Source organism: Cryptomeria japonica, chromosome 7 (assembly GCF_030272615.1).
Source record: "Cryptomeria japonica chromosome 7, Sugi_1.0, whole genome shotgun sequence".
NCBI classification, from domain to species: Eukaryota; Viridiplantae; Streptophyta; class Pinopsida; order Cupressales; family Cupressaceae; genus Cryptomeria; species Cryptomeria japonica.
This window is the reverse complement of record NC_081411.1, coordinates 106477458-106500435: the sequence shown is the minus strand read 5'-3', so window position 1 is coordinate 106500435 and position 22978 is coordinate 106477458. Positions and strand designations below refer to the sequence as shown.

General features: G+C 39.3%; 1 protein-coding gene across 3 annotated transcripts in view; it reads left to right on the top strand.

The window, feature by feature from the left end:
• Nucleotides 1-22978, top strand: part of LOC131045062 (uncharacterized) — a 235450-nt gene that overhangs the window by 43484 nt on the left and 168988 nt on the right. For 2 of the 3 annotated variants that reach the window (XM_057978579.2, XM_057978577.2), the window contains exons 3-8: nucleotides 41-1225; nucleotides 1321-1648; nucleotides 2377-2626; nucleotides 2790-3006; nucleotides 17014-17357; nucleotides 17663-18217. In XM_057978579.2, coding sequence (XP_057834562.2) covers nucleotides 41-1225; nucleotides 1321-1648; nucleotides 2377-2626; nucleotides 2790-3006; nucleotides 17014-17357; nucleotides 17663-18217 — 2879 coding nt within the window. The remainder of the gene's footprint in view (nucleotides 1-40; nucleotides 1226-1320; nucleotides 1649-2376; nucleotides 2627-2789; nucleotides 3007-17013; nucleotides 17358-17662; nucleotides 18218-22978) is intronic. The other variant, XM_057978578.2, reaches the window with a different exon arrangement.

The following is a 22978-nucleotide window of genomic DNA, read 5'->3' as shown; positions in this document are numbered from 1 at the left end:
TGGAAAATTTGCACTAATCTGACTTTGATGGGATTTTTAGGATTATTACGAAGCATGTGCAGAAGTGAAAGAAGATGATTTTGAGAAATTCAGAAGCAAACACTTCATGCCTCATAACTTCAATGATTCTCAAGCTTCTGCTGTATTTCAAGCAGTTAATGCTATTGAATCTACTTTTTCCTCTGATATAAAGCTGATCCAGGGTCCCCCAGGAACAGGAAAGACCTCGACCCTGATCTCACTTCTTTCCATCTTAGTCCATAAGCAGTTCAAAGTACTTGTGTGCGCACCCACAAATGCAGCAGTATCAGAAGTGGCAATGAGATTCATCAATATTGTTAAAAGTCCATCTGGATGTTGTCCTGATACAGATAAGTTTCCTTGTGTCTTGAATTTGAGTGATCTCCTACTTGTAGGAAATGAAGAGAGATTTGATCCTAAAGGTATTTTTAGAGATATTTTCCTTACATATCGAGTTGATCGTTTGTCGAAATGTTTCCTGCCAATGACGGGATGGAGGCACAGGGTGATATCACTTCTCGACTTTCTTCAATTAGCTGCTTCCCAGTATGAAGTTTTTCAGCAAGCACCCCAAGAAACAGGCTTGATTGATTTTTCAGAGTACATCAAGCAGACACTGAAAAAATTAACCTCAGAATTTTATGAAGGTGCAAGAACATTATTAAATGATTTACCAGGGGCCTTATCAGGAAAACAAGAGTTGGAATGTTTGATCGACATTGTTCAATCTTTTGTGAATCTTATTGAAGATAATAAAGTCAAAGAAAGAGTCCTTAGAGAATGTTTTTGCAGTAACAGTGAAGGCGTGGGAGAAACAGAAGGGTTAACAGGTAAATTTAACGAGAATATGCTTGATGATAAGCAAGACTTAAAGGTTATTCTTTATATGAAGAGATGTGAGTGTATCCAATTGCTGAGAAAGCATTTATCCGGTGGAACTGATATTGCCTGCTTGACCCAAAAATTCATCTTGACTGAGGGAATAGAGAAAATGTGCACGTCGCATGCAAAATTGGTATTTTCAACAGTCTCATCTTCTGCAAAAAGGTGCATGAATGTGGCTGCATCATTTGACTGCTTGATTATTGATGAGGCAGCCCAGCTTACAGAGGCCGAGTCAACTATTGCATTGCAAATTAGAGGTTTGAGACATGCAATACTTATAGGAGATCCAAATCAATTGGCTGAAACAGTTATCAGCAAGGTTTGTTTTTATTAGGTTAATTTGTTGTTTCTTTGTTTCAGTTTTTTATAAGTTTTATTTTTTAATTTTAATTTTATCTCGTGTTGACTTGTCAGATATCACAGGAAGCAGGATATGGTAGAAGTCTCTTTGAAAGATTGCAGCATCTTGGACATCCATTCCATCTTCTAAATACACAATATCGCATGCATCCATTGATATGTCAGTTCCCAAATATGGAGTTTTATGGAAACTGTATCATAAATGGTCCCAATGTTAAAAAGGAACCATATGGCATTGCACATATTAAATCTGAAATGTATGGAACATATGCGTTTATTAATATACAAGATGGAAAAGAAGAGGAAGATGAATCTAGTATGAGCAAGCGGAATATTGTTGAGGCTGCTGTTGTCATGCACATACTCTCAAAACTTTACAAAGGTAATGTTTTCTCCTGCCTGACCTATAATCCTAACAATATGTAAATAGAAATATTAATTTAATTATTTTTACACCAGTACATGTTGATGGCTACTAGCTTTTGTCTCTTAATGGTCCGTAAACTGAGTTGGACACTCTCCTTGAACTCATCAAGCATGGTTTGTCTTCTGATGGCTTCTCAAAAACACCTCTTAGACAGTGTTGTTAGTGTAGCAATTGAAAATCCACTGAACATACATGTGTTTACATTCATACATGATCACAAAGAGAAAAGAAACATAAAAGATCAAGAACAAATCGCATGAGAATGACTAACAACATATATGACTGATTTTTAGAATTGTTTTCTTTAATTTGAAATTTATTTATTAATTCGTAATTAAGACTATTTGAAAATCTCACTTTGCTAGTATAATATATCTCAATTTCTGTGGTATTATTAGTATCCTACGGTCTACCATTATTAAACTATGGCATTGCATTCAGAGAACTCCTTAATATTTCATTTTGTCTTGGTCCTCAGTTTATGCAACTTTGTTGAAAGATGTGGATTTTCTCCTTATTGTGCCGTAAATCAATCTCAACAATGTTTAATGTTTTGGATAAAGTTTAAAATGTGAATTAGTGATATTTTTTATTTCCCCTATATTGTTACACAACTTTGGAATAGTATTTTATCATTTGGGGAATTTGAAACCAGTATTTCTAATTTAAAATTATTGAATCAGTTTGTGCTAGCAGAAAAGGCTTGAAAATTAGTGTGGGTGTAATATCACCCTATAATGCTCAAGTTAGCTACTTGGAAAGTAGGCTAATGAAGAAGGATGAATGGAAGAACACCATTGATGTGGAGGTCAAATCTGTTGATGGGTTTCAAGGTGGAGAAAAGGACATTATCATAATTTCCACGGTCAGAACTGAAAATATTGGCTTCCTTTCTGATCATAGACGTGCAAATGTTGCTTTGACACGTGCACGGTACTTTATCTCTCTTGTTTCTTCAGGAATTATTGTTTTAGCCTATCTTTGAATCTTTCTTTATACTTTCTTGAATTATCCTCAAAAAGAAGAATGCCTTGCACGAATATCAGTAGAAACTGATTTGTTACAACTAGGACGCCGTTGGGGTGTTGATGAACAGATTTTGTCTTTGGATTGTTGGGAATGGATCCATGCTTGTGAAAAGCAAATCTGTATGGGAGAATATAGCAAAAGATGCAATTGCAAGGAAGTGCTTTCTAGATCCAAGTGTCGATAGTGGCATTGTGAAAGTAATAAGAAATGCGAAGGCTGAGATGAACCAACTTCAAGATCTATTAAAGAAGGATTCAGTCTTGTTCAACAACACAATCTGGAAGGTAACTTGGATACTAAAGTCATTCAGATTCATTGCATATAAAATACTGAATATTTTTTTTATTCTTTTTTCTAGCATACATAATTAAATTCTGTCCTAAAATTTTATCATTCAAACGAGTGCCTCATTTTTAAGTTCATTTTCAATGTCTATGTTTAAATAAAAGAGAGAATTTTTTAATTCTCTGATTTGTTAGTGGTTATTTCTTAAGTAATATTTCAGGGTAGTTAGGTTTGCAGAGTTACATGTTATTACATACATCAAACTTGAGGGACTCGTTGACATTACATTTGTCCATGGTAATTAAATTACATTTCTGAAAGATAATGCTACCAGTTGATATCATGATGCCCAGAATTTAATCTTAATAGTGCTACCCCTTATAGCAATGGTAATTATATTATAGTGGTAGGTTCTAAGATAATGGTTTTATAAGTTTTTTTTCCTTTTTTTCTTTTAGATGGATTCTCAAAATGGTTCCTGTAACAAGATTGATGAACATTAATTGATTGACCCCTATGTTTGATAAATACATGTTTTACTCATTGGGAAGGGCCACCAATGTGGTGGAAAATTGGCTGGCAAATATTGGCTTTTGTAAGGGTGAGCTATGTTTAGTTCAAAGTACTTAGAAGTAATTAGGGGTTTAGGCCACCACATTGGATTCTACATTTCAATTTCCTTCCATGAATGCAAGTACAAAGAAAGAAAATAATAATTCTATCCACATATGATCAAACACCCTAATGGAACTGATGTTATAATAAAAAATAACATGTTTGAGTGAAATGAAATGAAAAACTTTGTAAAAGAAAAGATCTTGAGGAAACAATTTACGATTGAGCTTGACATTGTGGTTTGGCTAATTGGGAGACTTGCCTGTGAGGGAAGACTTGTCCGTAGGGAGAGATTTTCCTTTTATCACTCTTACGTGATTGATATAAACTACTTGTTCATTTTTCCTGGTATAAGCTGTGCTGTTTTCTAAAAAAATAGTTAAAGACTAACCAAAAAGAAACCCTTGATTCATTCACTCGGAACCTATGTAACCACCTGTTGATGTGTATTTTGTACACGACCAAACACAGAATAAAATACCCAGAGGTATCTTATCCTCTCTTGAGTAAAGCTTCCGAATGCTGAAGATATCGCAAAAGGATCAATCGGAGAAGCTTCAAGGTTCCTGTTATGTAGGATCTCTACTCGTGGATAAGCTCTTTGTGGTATGATGTGATTTTGCTGGAATCACAAGGGGACTTACACTTGATGACCTAAACGTCTGATTTGCTGGAATCACAGGATTTCACTAGCCTAGATTTTTTTAAAAAAAGGAAAAGGATGAGGGCGGGGAAAGGATCTAATTCTAACACTAAGAATGTAGGAGCAATGAATGATCTTTGATGAAATTCTAACTAAGTCTTGTTTTGACATCCTAGGATCATCTCCACAAGGTTAGTGCGATCTTCGGAGGAAAACTTTATGATGTTCAGATCATCGCTACAGGCATAGACACCATCAGGCTGATGCATATCAGTGAAGAAGCGACAATTGAAGTTAAGCTTAAACTGAATGATTCCCGTTGATTACACAAGGCAAGTCTGCAATCAATAAATTGCTAGTAGTATAGATATACGAATTTCACTATCAATCAAACACATTTCTTCCACTCATCTAATAACATGAAATCAAATATGAGAAGTATAGAGACCATGCAAATTGTTGAATCGACCCATAGATTTCACCATTTCTTCAATGAATTTTTACAAGTCTTTTACAACAACATCTTGGCAACAATCTTTGCCTTCTCTTTCTTCTCTTTCTATTATACTCTAATTGCTATTCTATCAACTGACTATTCACTATTGGCTAACTATTCACTTACTATCAACTATTGACTAACTATTAGCTTTTACAAATGAGGAGCCAGGGCTTATATAGTGCCCACAATACAATTCAATGGCTTAGATCAATTTGAGATCAATGGCCAAGATTTTACAACGAAAACCCTAATTAGGGTTTGTTACAACAAACTCAATTCTGGCCAATGAAATAATTGCATTATTTGGACACATGTCTTCTTTGGAATATTCGACCAATGGATAGACGGGGTAGGTACATCGAAGTTAGTGCCATCTTTGATGAGTCAGGTACATTGAATCTGGACATGCTGAAGTGGACCAACCCGACTAGAGGAGTGATGATTGGGATGCCACCTTGGCTTTCCTTAAAATGTTGGACTGGAAGAGGTCGTCCTTGATGAGGCTGCGCTGGAGAAGGTCGTCCTTGTTGATGTAGGGCTGGAGAAGGTCGTCCTTGTCTTGGCCTGGTCTTCTTTCATCTGGCAAAACAAACCAAAAGATGATTAAGGACACATGATAAATTCATTTCAACATAGCGTTTTCAACTTAAATCATCAACAAAAAGATATTAACATGAAACTTGCCCAAGATTTTCTCCAGGAACAGACCCTATAAGAATTTCACCCTGGACCCTTTGGAAGGGTCAGGAGCAAAATTCCAGCTTTAGCTCAAGATTCACATTTTTGAAGGTCAAACATCTTTCCAAGGCATTCCAAATAGCTTCTCTCACCCTAGTCCAGGCCCGACTTAGCACAAAATTTGGAGAAAAGGATGGTTTTAGTGTTTTTCGCTCTGGACCCTTTGGAAGGGTTAGGAGCGAATTTCTTTGTTTGTAGCTCATTTTTTCATCATTTCAACTTCAATCCACTTTACAAGGCAAGGAAACACTTTTCTTCTCTCATCCATCCCAAGTTTGACTTGATTTTGCAAGGGAAAATAGGTGATTGAAGAGTTTTCGCCCTGGACCCTTTGGAAGGGTCAGGATCGAATTTCTTCTTTTGGCTCAATTCCTTCAATCTTGATAATCATTAGCAATTTGGAGTCATTCCTAAGGACATCTCCTTCTTGATTTTACCTTAGCCCACACTTGATCTAGCACAAAGTTAATAGCAAAGAGAGGTTTTGAGAAAATTCGCTCTGGACCTTTTGGAAGGGTTAGGAGCGAAAATTTCATTCTTGACCAAGAATCATCATTCTTTCAACTCGAAACTTCATTGCAAGGTAAAATCTCATCTCTCTTCGCCCTAGGAACAAGGTTTTGAGCCTAAGAAAGGTCAAAAAAGTAGGCTTGTAAGGAATTTCGCTCTGGACCCTTTGGAAGGGTCAGGAGCGAAATTCACCTTCTTGGCTAGAATCCTTCATTTTTTCAAAGCTTTTAAACATTTCCAACGTCCAAACATGTCTACTCTTCCCTTCAAAATGCCTTGCAAATCAAAATTTGGTCAAATAAGGCAAGAAATGAGTTTAGGTTGATTTTCGCTGTGGACCCTTTGGAAGGGTCAGGAGCGAAATTCGCTTTGGACCCTTTGGAAGGGTCAAGAGCGAAATTTGACATTTTGGACTCTCCGTCAGGATCATTTTATGGAATATAACATTTAAGTATAAGTGACATTTATACTTTAAGTTATATTCCACATATACTTTTAGGATGTTTGAGAGTGGTTTCGGACCTCCAGGAGTTATATTGCAAAATCTAGTTTTTGGAGGATTCTTCAGTTTTCCAGACTAAGTCAAATTTCAGGATCAGGACATTCTAGACAGCCAAATTTCAGGGCATTTGAAGATCAGGATGACATTCCAGACTTCATCACTCACCAACTTGACCTAGCTCGGAGCTTCAAGAATGATACCCATTCACCAAGCAAGACACAATTAGCAACAAGATCAAAACCAGGCCCCAAGGAAGACTTTCAAAGAAACCCTAATTTTGGGGTCCTGTGGACTCACCCTGGCTCAAGCAAAGCCTGCAATCCAACGATCCCCTCGACAACACTCATCCTGCAAAGGCTAACAGACAAAACCCTAAAAACCCCAAAAAGCAAACCCCAGAAAGCGAAAAGTAGGGGTCCCCATTTGCAATGGGGCGATGTGTGAATACGTAACAACACGACCTTAGATCAATTTTAGAGAATTATCATGATAGTCATGTCAAATGTAATGTTATAAGCACTTGATTTACATGGACTGTTGAATTAATACAGAGACTGGTTATTTAATGTATTTCCATTATGTTCTGTGCAATTACTTTCTGCATTTAACCGTTTACCCGAGAGGGCAAACATTTGGCGCCGTTGCCTAGACGTACTCGGGAACGGAAGACACGGATGGCGCACAGACACAATGGGCCTACCAGTTGGTGAAATAAACCCAGAGGTGGACGACGCGCAAATGGAACTTTACACAAGCGAAGACACGACAACGAGAGAATTTTCAATTCTACTCCAGGTAGCCATCCAAACCTACGTCCGACGAGAGGCGGCGGAGGCGGAAATCCCACCAAGTGCCGTGTGGACAGCTTTGGAGGTTAGCCCGGCAGTGAACCGGTTAATGAATCACCTCCCCCGGTTGCTTGCACAAGCATCGCTAGCACAACAGGCGCACCTGGAGGAGATTGCCCAAGAGGAGCGACGCCAACAGATCCTTCGCAACAACGAAGAAAACAGTCGATGGGAAATGAAACGAGATGGCACCAGGCCAGGAGGAAATTGAACGTTGAACTTTTTATTTTCAAATAAAAGTGTCATTGACACGCGTTGCACTTGAGCAGATGAATTAACAAAGACATGTTTTGATTTATGAATTGAGAATTATGGAAATGTGCGACAATTAATGCCAAACCTATTGAATAAAGATAGAAATAAAAAACCAGAAACGAACGAGTGGGAGGCCGCGCAGAGGGCCTTGATTCTAGAGCAGCAAGTAGAACGTAGACGGAGGCTGAGGCAACTTGCCGGAGGACGACCTTCCGAAGGGGGGCCCGAGGGGAACCAAGGAGGTGTCACGGAGGGTGTAGAGGCCGACGGAAATTTCTATGCTTCGCCAGATCATCGTAGGACGCGGAGCCACGAAGAGTTTCTGGAAGAAACAAGGTTATGGCAAAATCTAATCGAGGAGACTCGGGATCAGTTTAGAAACTTATCCGTTATGCCACAGAGTGAAGATCACCAACGGGAAGTAGGAGTGGGCGCATATGAGAGCAAAGGGGAGGGCAACCGTACGGGTGTAGGTGCCACACAGGGCAGGCAAAACACCGTACCTCCAGTCGTCGACGCAGGACACACCACTAATGCCACCGGAGGAAGCAGCGCAGGGCCACAGACACAGGCACAACCGCCCCCAGGAAGACGACCCGCGATGGCGAGTAAACAAAAATTACCAAAGTTCACAGGGGACGGCAAGGAAGACCCCCTACGGCTTTGCCGTACATGTGAAACCATTTGGTCTGCCAACGGAGTGACAGACCAGAATGACTGGGTACAGTAGTTCCCAGCCACGTTACGTGGAGTCGCCATAGATTGGTACTCCGATGTAGATAAGCAAAAAGTGGCCACGTGGGCCAACCTACAGAAGGAATTCACGAAGGAGTTTCGGTTGCTCCGTGATGACAACGAAATTGTAACAGAGATATACAGTACCAAACAAGGTACCAAGGAGACAGTACGGGCATACAGTAGGAGACTAAAGGAATTATTGGGTAAAATGGAGAGCCAACCGGCTGAGGGCTTGAAAAAACGATGGTTTGTGGAAGGATTGAAATCCTCCCTACGGAAAAAAATGAAAATTGTACCCCCTACGACGCCTATAATAGGGCGATGGACCTAGAGAGCGAATACAAAACATCAAGGAAGAAGAAAAGTAATAAATATTCATTTGACGATGATGAAGATTCTGACGGGGAAAGCAGCAGCGGTGGCGAATCGAGTAAAAAGGTGCACGCTCTCCAAAAGGACATGGAACGAATGTTGAAAGAATTCAAAGCCATGAAAGGGAGTACAAGTAAGACGGAAGAAAACGACGTGTGGTGTACCGACTGTAGGAGTGACGGACACACCAAGGGGTCCTGCCCCAAGAAGGCTTTATGTGACATTTGTCAGATTGCAGGACATTTGACAAAGGAATGTCCCTACAATATGAAAACTAGAAGCCAACAAGTTCTCTTCACGCAAGAGCAGCCGACCGTCGGAACTTCGCAAACCAACACAACGGCATCATCTGGAGGTTACCGGGACAACAGACGCGGCGGCGAAAGGAATAGCAACAATAACAATAACGGAAGCTGTATCCAGTAGACGCCAAGGGCCGGCCAATTATCCAATGTAGGGCCTGTAATCATGGGGGCACTTCGCCCGTGATTGCACGAAGGAAGCCACCCCTCAGCACCTCTGCCGTTGGTGTGGGCCAGGCGACCATGAGGACGCAAATTGCCCACAGGCAGGGGTTAATCTCCTCAACATTGAGAAGGCTGAGAAGACTGGTGAGAAAGAAGTACTGGCGATCACCTGCGCCCAGACGAAAAAAGCCACTTATCCTGACCCCCGTACGGAGGAGGAGAGATTACGGGAGGCAAAGGCCAATATTGAACATGAGATGACGGCCGAACGATGGGACAACGAGGTGGCGAGTACACCATCCCATACGGAAGCGGAAAATAACATCATTGGGCAAATATTACAGATGGAGGTACCCGTGAGAATACAAGACCTCCTGGAGACCATGCCGCAGCTAAAAACGGCTATCTTAAACTCCGTACCCTCACAGGTGAAAACGAGGAAGGTCGTGAGCCCCACAGCCGACCCTACGTTAAGGGAGGTCCTAAGCCCCATGGTCGATTCCATGTTGTTGGTAGTCAATAGTGGACGCCAATCAGCAGTGGTAGAAATGGGCATACTGGGGACTACCTTGACAGATACTATTGTCGATGGTGGATTAGGAGTGAATGTTCTTCCAGAAGAAACCTGGCGGAAGCTCGGGAAGCCGTCGCTGTGGCCATCTACATTCAATCTGCTCGGAGCAGATCAGCATGGAATCAAACCCATCGGGACACTGGTGGGCCAACAAGTTACCATCCGGACGCAACCCTTCATACTAGATTTTGTGGTAATCCCACTCAAGAAGAAGGGGTACGACGCCATGTTAGGCAGAGGGTGGCTGGTTACAGCAAAGGTGAACCAAGATTGGAAAAAGAACACCCTTTCTATGGAGAAAGGGGGGCGGAAGTACACCATTGATCTGAGGACCCAGGTTGTTGATGAGGAACTGGCATCATCTTCGGAATCAGAGGATGAAGGAAAAGGCGACCCGAGGGCCAAAGGACGGGGCTACAGGGAGCCCAACGATGAAGAGATTCTCGAACTAGGAGAGTCCTCCGAGGATGAGACAGGGTCATTGAATGGGCTCTTCCATTGTCAGATGGAGGATTACGAAATGTTCCAGAGCTACAGGCTCGAAGTAGAGGAATCGGAGCAAGCAACAAAGGAGGTGTACCTGCTGGAATACAGAGAGTATTGGAAGGGAGATGCCCCAAACCTTGATGATGTAGATAATCCCAAGATTATTGGCAACGATTGGAACCTTGTGTGGAAGGCCGTAGCCTTCAAAATCTTTATTCTTCTTCTTCTTCTTCTTCTTATGTACGGGAAGGAGGTCGTGGTCTCTATAGAATTTGTGGTTCCAGGTCTTCCGATGGCCATTGAAAATAGACTTGCCACCAACGGGCCCAAATTGAAACCCTACCACGCGAAGCGCGCAGGGAACCTAAGAGGCCGGACGGACACCCGAGAGGATGGAAGGGGACTTGAGAGGCCAGGCAGGCAACTCAAGAGGCATAGGACCACAGCAGGCGACTCTCGGGCGAGGAAAACCGAGAAGGATGAAGGGCAATCCTAGAGACAGGGGACCCGAGCAAACGACTCTCTAAGACAACTAAATTAGGAGATGAGAAAAAAAAAAACACCGTATGGTTGTACGACAGGCGACCTTATGGTCAAAAAAACTGGAAAAAACCGTACGGTCATACGACAGCGACAGTATGGTCTAAAAAAGGAGCGGACCACCGTACGGTGGGACCACCGGCGGTGACCACCGTGCGGTGGGCCACCGGCGGTGGTAACACCGATGGTGACCACCGTGCGGTGGTAACCACCGTCGTGCGGTGGCACTCGCAACTACAAAGCCCGCAGCCGCACAACGCGAAGCCGCACAAACACACATGTAGCCGCTTTGTCGTCAGTGGTCACTGTACGGTTGAACTGCGTTGGGCGTGCGGAAGGAGGACCGTACGGTGTGCACAGTTGAGCATGTTGTTGGTACGCTAGAGGTGTGTCCGTACGGTAAGGAGGGTGTCGACCGCTCGGGAAGGTGGCCGCACGATTGGAGGTGTCAGTGCTGTTGTTGACCGTACAGGGAGGTGGTAAAAAAAAAAACGACGACGACTAGATTTAAAATGATTCGTTGGATTTTGAAGCCAGGACACTGGAAATTCAGAGTGGAGAAGAAGGGTTTTTGGCATCTTAAAATATCACAGAAATGTTGTGCGCCATGGACTTTCGTATGGTTCTGAAGGTTGTAAATTGGTGTTGGCGGCGGGGAGCGTTGCCCCTCGACCCCGCCCTGTACTGCGACAGGGAGCGCACCTGGGGCACTTCCCCCAGACCCCGCGAGGGGTGCTACCCCTCAACCCCGCTGGGGCGCTGCCCCAGACCCTGCGGGGGCGCTGCCCCTCGACCCCACTGGGGGCGTTGCCCCCAGACCCCCAGTTTATTTTTGAGCTACAGAATACCACGGGAAGTGTTGTGGTTGTCCGTACTGTGAGAAAGAAGCCTGTAGCTAAGCATTGGCGGGGAAGCCATAAGCCGTAGAGGGAGACGGATTTCGAGGTTGCGAACAAACAGAGTTTGAGGGAAGGCAGTGCAGGTCTGCGCAGTTGTATGACATCAGGGAGTTATTCAGTTCAGTTTTTAGCCTTTGGGGAGTGTGATGGAGGATTTGAGGTGTCTCCTAGCCTTTGTGCCAGCGGGTTGTGGCCACCTCCAGGCAGGATAGGTACGCTTTGAGGAACTCGGAGTATGTCTCGGTTGGACATGAGGTTGCCTTGGTGGATGCATAGAGGGCTCGGGAGGAGTTGACCACTAGGTTGGAGGCAGTAGTCGCGTGAGACTTAGTTCAGCGTATGCAGGAGTTGGATGTCGGGAGAGCAGCACGGGTGGCTATCGAGGACAAATTGGCTAGGGAGACAGTATCATTTGAGTAGCGGTTGGTGGAGGCTGAGATTGAAAAACGTGTTTTGTAGACAAGTTTGGTTTAGGCATAGGAGGACTGGGATGTCAAAGGAAGCAATAATGGTGAAATCCACACTTGAGCATCGAATGGTAGCAAAAAAGGATTTTCAGGCGAGGACGCAGCAGGTGTATGAGTTCCGGGCTTGACTGGCGTCAGCAGTTCCTGTAGTTCTCTACCTTGGTTTTGTTTAATGTCATCTCTATTTTGTATTAAGTCGTCCGGAGTCGACTTCTTTTCTTGGGGGGGATGATGTTGCCGGGAATAATCATTATGTTATGTTGTCATATTATGTTTATGTTGTCGTCGGTAATAATGAGTTATGGCGGTCAGTTAGTTAGCCGACGGGTAGGTAGTTGGAGTTGCGACGGTTGTGTCGCACCCCTTCGGCTGTTATATATTGCACTACCTTTCCTTCTTAGAGAATCATCATGACAGTCATGTCAAATGTAATGTTATAAGCACTTGATGTACATGGACTGTTGAATTAATACAGAGACTGGTTATTTAATGTATTTCCATTATGTTCTGTGCAATTACTTTCTGCATTTAACCGTTTACCCGAGAGGGCAAACAGTCCTTCGTTAGTTTCTGCTTCTGTCTTTGTTTTATCTTTTCCTCCAGTTTTGTTATCCTCTTTCTTGCATTATGATATAACTCCATATCTAAATTCATAACCATATCCACAGCCCCAAAATAGAGTTGCAACTATCTTCTCTTCTTTCCTTTGGAATGAACAAATTATTGAAAAGGTATTGACATTCTATTTCTATCCTTGACCTCTTTGATGAAATTATCACAAATTCAATTAGCACAGCTGCAAATTAACAATCTACAACCCATTACAAAATGAACTTAACTGTGAATGACCTCAACTTGGTAAATACACTTGCAACCTTGTTACCAACACACTACTTATAAAAAAGCCCACCTAATAGCTTTTGACATAGTTGAATGTTGTCATCCACTTCAGTTTTTATTTTTTATTTTTTATATAGAGCTAACCACATCGCAACAATCTTAATATGCATTGTAAACACATGAATATCTTCATCTCAGGTTTCTTCATCACATGGAGATAAGAGGGTTGTGCACACAACCTACAAACTCCAACATTTGATACATCTTCAGATTTACTATTAAATCACAATAAAATTCACCGACCTTAGTAAAAGATTCTGACTACTTAAAAAATCATGATCTCCTTTACAAAGCAGTGATGGCTTCACTCTTTTCTTTCTTTAGCGGTCTCAGCTCTTTTCAATAGTTTCTACAATCTTCTTTCATTCTCCTTGCACCTAGCTTGTGCAAAAAATAATCAGCTTGAATTCCCAATAGTCAGCTCTTCTATGATCTCTTTTTTTGCTCTGATACCAAACTGATGCATATTATCCTTTTATCCTGAAAATAAAACAAAAATCTGCTCTATGTATGACACAGAAAATAAACTAAATAGAAACATAAATCAGAATATTGGGGCTGTAATACCCGGCCACCTCTGTTTTTTTATTCATCTCCGAAAACAGTAAATTACATCTCCTAACTGATAATTTAACAGCCATCCTTTTTTATTCAGCAACCCCAGACTCTATGCCTTCTACGTAGACTTCTACCCCTTAAAACTCCTGAACTGGGAAATCCTCTCCTTAATTGCCTCCTACATGACTGGAAATCAACACCTAAGTAACTGGAGAGTTATCTTCTATGTGGACTGGAATTAACAACTGATTTAACTCCTACGTAACCTTCCATATTGCTTAAAAAATTTCTAAACTAACTCAACCAAACTCTACATTAACCAAAACATAGAACAGTTGTTACAAAGAAGACTAGCCAAGACAACTAGTTGAACTGGTGTGAGTGTTAGACAAATGCTCTGTAATGTCCCCATTTTTCCTAGCCTTTTTAAGTAGATTTAGCCTTTTGGCTAAATGGAGGAATAAGGAGAAATTAATTAAATTAATTTCTTGTAAAGTCATTAAAATAAATTAAAAATTAAAAAGTGACTTTATATTTAATTAAATAGTGACAAATAAAATATTAAGTCATAAAGTTTCTAAAATAAAATAATATTATTTTATTGCAAATGGAATCTTCTAGAAGCTTTTGGATGTGGAGATGAAAAAAATATAAAGGGAGATCAGATTGAAGCTTCAAGGTAGATTGGAGATTTGGATTATGGAGTTGATGAATTGACTGATGCTTTGCATTAGTTGAATCTCTGAGGACGCAAACCTTCAGCAGATTGATAGGAGGGCTGGACAAAACCCTAGTTCCTCATTTTGGGAGTGGGTTTGTGACGGAATCTACATCAGTGCCTAACTTGTGACGTCTTCTTTTGAAGACAAATTTTTAGCTGTGAGAGAAAGACATTTTAGTCTTTCTAATTGTGCTACTTTGCATTTTCTTGGTGTTTTTCAGATTATTAAAATTGAGCATTAGTGAAGAAGGACGATATATTTGGGAATCAATTGAAAGTGGAAATTGGGAGGTAGCTGCCGTAATTTGCAGGTCTGATTCAAAATCGGGTTTCACCCCCAAAAACCACGATTTTATTCTTATTTCATCATTTAAGCATTGCCTGATACATTGGAGATCAGCGATAGTGTTGGTGAAGAAGGGTGATGCCTTTGAAGATACTTTGAAGGAGTATTTAAGGAAGAATCAGTGACAAATCAGTACTGAGAACAAATCGTATCAGTCAACCATATACCACGATTTTGCTCATGATTCCTCATTTGAGCATTGAAGGGTCAATTTGAAGGGTTATAATTCATTAGAGGGATAAGGCGATTCTTTGTGGATGAGATTGGGGGAGTTCCAAGCAGATTTCATCACCCATTTGAGGTCTGCAATAGTTCGTGTCAGACTGGTAATGCCCTTTGATTCTGCACATAACTTATCATTTAGACATCGAATCTTATTTTGAAGAATAGCGCTACATTCAGGGGATTAAGGCGATCAGTTTTGAACAACAAGTGGAGGGTTGCAGCTGACATAACACTTATTATCAGACCATCAATATCAGCAGCAGGGCCGATTTCTGAGGACAAGCTGATTAGGTGGGTGTGAGGCATCAAAAATCACGATTTTGCTTGCATCAACATAGGTGCTTCATTGAATCAGGTTCTTGGCATCACTTATGCACTTTCAGATAATTTGTAATGTTCATGGCTGTCCATTGTCTTCAGACTTACCAAATAATGTATGTTAAGCGCTTGGTCTTTAGTGGAGATATTGTATCATTATCTTTGAGATAAGGAGAAACAAGGTTGCATTCAGATTTCATGTGTCATCTAGATGTGTGGTTGCAAGCCAATTGTTTGACTAAATGTCTATTGGCTGTAGCTGTTCATTAAACCCTATGGAAGTCATGATTAGGTATTAGAAGAGTTAGAATTGAAGTTATAAGCATTGTGTATGTTAGTATGACATTGATGAGATCATTGGCAAACTTCTTGGGTGCTGTTATATGACATTAATTCATATTAAAAACTAAGATCGGCAGTCTGAGACCTTGAATGACAGTTATTTGACAATATTCCTCGGGTTGGAATACTTCATTTCTACTCCTATTTGACCAAGGGATATTACATGCTCCACATCAATAAGTTTGGGACACAAAGTCAGCCGCAAATTTTTTGTTCTTTTGTGAATAGACTGCATTAGAAATTCTAGAGCCAAGGGAAAATTTTGAAGCAAAGGCTTCCCTTGAGAAGGGAAACAATCTCACTAAAATATTTTTGGTTGTTTGAAAGTAATATGCATATGCCTTGGAAGTTGACAATCTTGAAGCCAAACATTGTACACATGATTTTACCAAGGAAAACGGTTTTGATTTTATGAACTATGTCTATTTTTTATTAACATATTATTCTTCATCGTAGATGATGTTTTGATTAAGGATCAAATAGGTTTTGAGGGGATCTGAAACCCCTTACAATAGGTTTTGAAGGGACCTGCAACCCTCCGATTTTACAAGGATCCGAAACCCAAAGAAGAATGCTGCCAAAAGATACAACATAGACAAACTGCAACCCAACCTCAGCCAAATCATCAAAGTGTAACTATTGAAGAACTAGCTGAAAAAACAAGGCCAAATCCATACTCTTTTAGGCTCAGACAACACCAAAAGATGTTAATACAAGATAATCGAAGGGTTTTATCAGGACTCCCTTAACTTGCAACAAGTACCAAGGGTTTTTCTAGGCACCCATAACCTGAACATTTGCTTTGGGCAAGGATCCCAAAACCATAACAATCAGAGTTTTGAAGAAAGGCATAAAGGAACACTCTGGAACTAGGGGATTTTGACAAGCTCCCTAAACCTTCATATTGGGTTTTGATATGGCTCCCAAAACCAACAGGTTGAAACCAACAAAGACAATCCATCTGAAAGTCAGCTCCCTGCCAGCAAAACTCCGCTCCACTTCCATAGGAACAATGCCCACCTCAATAGGAATTGAAGAGAGACGGACCACCAGCTGAACATTCCAAACACCGTTCAATCCTACAAGATCCTGCATGTGTGAAATTTCTAATTTCTAATTTCATTGCGGAGTAATTTGCAAGGAAGTGCAAGACATTTGCATAATGAAAAACGGATAGTTTTTAATTTATTAATGCTATCTATGTTTTTTGTAACATATTACCTGACCTTTGCTGTGACTCGGGGAGACATACTTCCGAAGAAGCTGCTTAATACTGTTTTAATTCTATTCCAACGATAGAATTGCATAGTTGTATTAGTCTTCTTTCCTATGTCAACCTCCTTTCGTTTGTTAAACTTAATGATTTTTATGGCTTGGGGGTTCATGTTTCAGGAGTGCTTTACTTGAATGTAAAATAAATTTCTTTCGTTTGTATTTTTTCAGGTTATGTTCAGCAATGAGTTTAAGGAATCATTTACCAAGTTAAAGGGTTTAAATGTGCGGCAGCAAATAATCAACACAATACTGAAATTGGCTAATGGTTGGCGACAAAGTAAGAAACATGCTGGTTCTCCTCAGGAAAACCTTATAAATGAATATGCAACATCAGGTTTATATTTAGTGTGGACAACTGATGTTGAACGAGGAGAGGAAGTATGCCAAATATTGAAGATATGGAATATTCTTAGCCATGTAGAAGTTCCTAACCTTAGACAACGCTTGGAAAATGTTTTCACAACGTATACACAGGAGTACATTGCACGGTGCAAAGCAATACTTTTGGATAAGTATGTTCCTCTTTCCTGTTAAATGCTGGTTTTTGAAAGATTCTCCATGAATTGTGTATCCATTTCATTTTAACGTTTATAAAGGATGGTGTCCATTGATTTCCTTAGTTGTGGTGAATTGTGCTTTATGTGATAATGCTTAGAGATAAATCATATCTCTTGTATATTGTTCTAAATAAAGATAAAATAATGACTTATGCTTGTAGCACAGTAGCTTGTCTTTATTTCCATAAGAAAAGAAGGCTGAGCTAATGTGAACTAATCCATCATATTTGGCATATTTATCCAAATCTGCATATCTGAAGACTATCTTGTTCCAGGGATGCAAAAACAGTACTACCAAGGCGATGGAAGTATGATCCTGGGTTTGTTTGGTATAGGCATCTACAGCAACCAGAAATGGTTGAATCGCTTCATTGTGAAACTCTTGATAAGGAAACTATCACGCTAGAGCATGCCAAAGTAGAAGAAAGCTTATTGCTAATGAAGTTTTATTCTTTGTCTTCTGGCATTGCAAACCAATTATTAACAGCTAAAGATGGATCAGAGATTGATCTTCAGTTTGAGGTCAATGAGGAAGAATCACGAATAATCAGGTTTCCAAGAAGTTCATTTATTCTTGGACGCTCCGGTACAGGGAAGACAACTGTGCTTACAACCAAACTTCTTCAGAAGGAACATCAGTTTTATCTTGCGACTCATGGTTTCTCATGGGAGAATCCGGGTAAACTAGAAAACACACTTGGGAGAAAAGATTTGCAACAAGATTATATTAATTCAAGTTGTCTTCGCCAAATGTTTGTAACTGTTAGTGCAAAGCTTTGTTCAGCAATAAGGAATCGCATTAGTCGCATTGACAGGTAGGTTAGTCCTTTTTCATTCTAAGTTATAGCAGCAATAAATTCAATTTCAAATAGAGTGATAAGGTTTTTAATGGTATATGAGTTTTAAATGGCTAATAATAAAAGTTTGAAACCCATTTCTTTCATTCAATTATGCCATTCAAGAAAGATTATAAATGTTTTTTAATATTTTCTGGGTTAAATGTTGATAAGAGTGAAAGTCAACATCTAATACACGGTTATTCCAGCTTTGCATGAAACACCTACTAATCTATGACCTATTTTTTCACTCTGACCATTGATTTTCTTTCATGCAATGCACTGCACATCCTCACTGTATTTAGCATGATGCAAGAGAGGAATAAAATATCTGAGATCACACAAGTTGGGTAGAGGAGAGTTTGACTACCAGTAGTGCTAAATAGATTTTACTTAAAATATTGGACAGAAACCTTTAATGCGCAAGATAAGTTGATTTCTTAGGATGGTATAGTTAGGTCCTACAGTTAACATCCAAGAAAATAAAGAATTTATACTAATATCTACGAATGACCAAAGTAGATTCATGTGACTTGAAAGTATGATGAATAAGAATAGAAAGAGGAGGAAGAAATGAGCTCAAACATTCAAGGAAACGGTGGCGTGCAATACTACAAGCTAAAATCTAAAGCTGAAAGCATAAAAAAATATTCTTTATCTTCTTATGGTGCGGTGACCTCGGAAACAAATACACATACTAAAAATACACCATTTATTAGTTATTAGTAATTACAAATAATTATGTGAAAGAGAGAACTGACTTGACTTGGCACAGATTTGGATGAAGATGAAGTTTTTTTAAGAACAAATAAAAACACAGTAATAATTATTTACAATAATAATAAATCTTTATTATTATTTTTAATAAATTTTAAAATTTGACAAATTTATCAAACATTTGAAAATACAGAATTTCTTGTTGAAAAAGACAATTTTATTTCACTTAGATTTCTTTAATTTAAAATTTGTACATTCATAATTCTACTATAAATTTTACATGTATATTTTTTATACATTTCCTTATAATCAAAAAATGTCAATTTAAATTATAATTTTTTAAAAACATACTTCTAAATAATAAATAAATTACGTACGCTACTTTACTTAAGAGAGAATTTATTTGTCTATATATTTAATATTTTAATTATCAAATCTAATAAAAAGTTTATAACTATATTTTTATAAATTAAAAAATTTCATTTAATAAATTCTAATTTTAGTTGATCTCATACATCAAACAAATATTTTAAGAACATATACATTTCATAAATCATCGATTGAAAGGTAGTTAAAACTATTGAACTGCAGGCTTTTTGATTTTCCCTAATTACACAGTGGCATCACATGCGCTACAGTGCCCTCAATCACCAACATTGTCTTGAAAACAATAGAAACCCCCCCAAAAATTGAGTTTACAGTAAATTTGGTTGAATCCTGATGGGTTTTGACAGTTTTTGCACCAAAAAATGTGACTTTTTTCTTATTTTTCTTGGAAAACCGTTGCAAGTTTTTGGAAAACTCAGCAACAAGTTTTTCAGCAGTTAACTCACCGCAATTTTGGGCATGTGAGTAATCTTGGGTTTTGTGAGTAGTTAGAGTGCTTTTCACCCTTGATTGTTAAAAACCTTAATAGGAAGTTGTGGGTGGTTGGTGGATTGTTCCTCTAACCGACTTCATCATGTATTTATTCCTCTTTTAATGAATAATACAATTGCTCATTGCCCCCACAGTGATTTTATTATGATATTAGAATGTTAAATTATTGTCCTGCAAAAAAACATTAAGCTTTATGCGAAGCAGAGGCAACATAGAAATATCTTGGTGAAGATTGAATGCTGTAGAGAAGAATGTTGGTGGAATACATTTCATGTTGAGAAGAAGAAACATAGAGGTGATGTAGTTTGAATGTTTGACCAGCATGGAAGTCAACATAGCACTCCAACTATAGGCTTTAGTGATGAAAGAATATTGCTGTTGTGTATGTGTTTGTGGAGAAAAAAAATTCTGCAACAAATGTGAAGAAAAATAGAAGTGCCTAAGAGTAAAGTTTACTGCCAGTCCACATAAGGGAATCCTTTGGGTATTAGGTATCTTTATCATCTTTTGTCATAGGAATCCTAGTCCTATCCATGCATCTTTGGCCTTTCTAGAATATTTCGTTCCTCACGTCAGGCCACATCAACCCATCTATTATCATCCCTATGGAAAAAGGTACTTACAACCATGATCCTTTACCTACGCATGGTCACCATGATCCTTTAATACCATGGTGTGTTGCTAACAGTTAAACTAGGGGCATGGTCTTGATTTTCATGTGCTTTGTCTTCTTCATCTAACTCGTTGTTCCCACGTAGATCGTGTTGTGCCTTGCACACACTCCCCATCTCTAATAGGGACCCACCTCCCTTTGTTCACCTCGTCGAGGTCTTGCAAAGATTCCCGTCCATTTGAGAGAGACAAAGAGAGAGCTTAAAGCTAGAAATGATAGAAACCAAGCAAAGGCATGCTTGTAGACTTGAGCCTGGGAATTTGAACATTGTAGATGTCAAATATGCTGCATTAACGAATACTTTGTTATGTTTAGTTTTAAATAAATGGCAATGTAATGTTCCCGTATGTTGGTTGAAAATTTTGTACACTTGGGGAAATATACAAAATTGTGGTTTCAACCACAGCACACGAGTAAAAACTCTCCTAATTAAGGGAAGGCCCCCCCTATCTAACTACAACTTGGAAAATAAAATGGGATGGGACAACAATCTTTCTTCTTTCTTCAAGAAAGACAATATCCTTTTCTCTTCAGATTGAATAACAGCAGTAACCACTTTAAAGTGAAATAAGAGAAAGGAAATGAAGTTTTTTGAAAGCGCAAAGACTTCCGTCACTTCCTTCGGGACGGGACAGCAATGTCAAGCTCAAAGACTTAACTATTGGAAGTCCTATCTACCCTTTGCTATACTAAATTTTACAATGAATAAAAGGCAACAGCTCAAAGACTCGAATAATTTATTCTTTCAACACAAAGACAAGAACTAATGAAAGCTCAAAGACTTGCTGTTATTTCTTATCAAACAATAATTTTTCCTTAAGAATAGACGCAAGCTCAAAGACTTGCTGCTCCTTCTAGAGATTTCCTATTTTAATTAATCTTCTCTACTTGCAGCTCAAAGACTTCAAATCAGATTGGACTAAGCTCCTTTAGAAACACTTTGCATAAAAGAGATAAAAAGATTCAAACTCAAACATGTAGCTCAAAGACTTAAAACTTGAGTAATCCTTCTTTATTATTCTTCAAAACCTTCAATTCACATACATAAGCTCAAAGACTTCTTGCTGTAAATTTGGCAGAGTTTTTGCTTGCTTTTCAAAAGATATATTTACAATGGACCTCTCAAGTATTTATAGAAGAGGAGCCTTGAGAAAAAGGTGGGAGGATCCTAACTAACTCGAGAGATTCTCTCAACCACCAAGACTCATTCAATAAATAACTGAGACTTCATTAACTAACTAAGAGTTACTCTAACTAATTAAGACTTATTCCAACTACAGTCCTAATCGGACACAACTTGTAGTTGCCTTACATGTAATTACAAAAGTGCAAGTAATGTGTAACTTGCATTTTACAAAAATTACTTTTACATGTAACTTGTCTAAACAAAATTACAACTAAAGATTACAAAAGAGGGAAAATTCAACTAAGTGTTGAAAAACACTTAAGTTGCCTTTTGTGAAGACACGAATCCTTGAAATTTCCGGATGCTCGCTTGTAGTTCCTCGGGATTCGGTTCATGGGTGTTCTTAGCAACAACCATAGTCTTCACAATAGTGTTGTGACAACGGAGGAGCATAGAATTGTCTTTATCTAGGATAGACTGGATCTCATGCAAAAAGGCTTGGTGTTTCATCAATGCTTGAATTGAAGCTGCCGAGAATTGTTCGCTCCTCCATTCATTATGAATCCTCATCTGTAAATCAGCAAGAACCTCTTCTGGAATCAGCTCTCCATCCTGACTTATTATATTGCAAGAGGCCCTTTCACAATGTGAGACAATACCTTGATCGACTTCATCCCGGAATCTCCTTGCATCATTGATCTCTTCAATGAGGGATTTAAGAACAAGGGTCTTGTTTTCCATGAGTTCTTCAAATTCCAAGTACATGACCCTGGAAGAGATGATGGCGTGCTCCTGCAAAATACTCAGCCGTTGTTGGGGCATGGTACGTCAAATTGCCAGACTTTTCTCAACGCTTTCCAGATTCTTTTTGAAAGTGTTAGAAGTCTGATCCAGTTTCTCCTCAATGGTTTCCAACTTAGACATTATTTGAAAAATGTCTTTTACCACTTGTACACATTGATCATGAAGTTGATCAACCCAGGAATCCAGTGCTTGTACTTTCTGAGCAGCCCTTTCCATTCCACGAATCGATTCTTGGGAACCAGAAGAACCTATGGAGTTACTCCCTTAAGCAGTAGGTTTTATGATTTTATGAATGGCTGCCATGAGCTGTCGGTTTTCTTCTTCTAGCTTGTCTTTCTTTGCAAGAAGATCGTCACACCTTTGCACTAGTGAAGCAACAGAAAACTGAGCATCATGTTTAATGACCTCATGTGTTTGCTTGCCCAATTCTACCCTTGTAACCTTATAATCAGCAGCTGACATTTCATCAAGTGGTTTATCTGCAATAGGTTCCACAATTTTAGCTACTTTCATCTTGTTGCTATCAACAGTTACCCTAGAG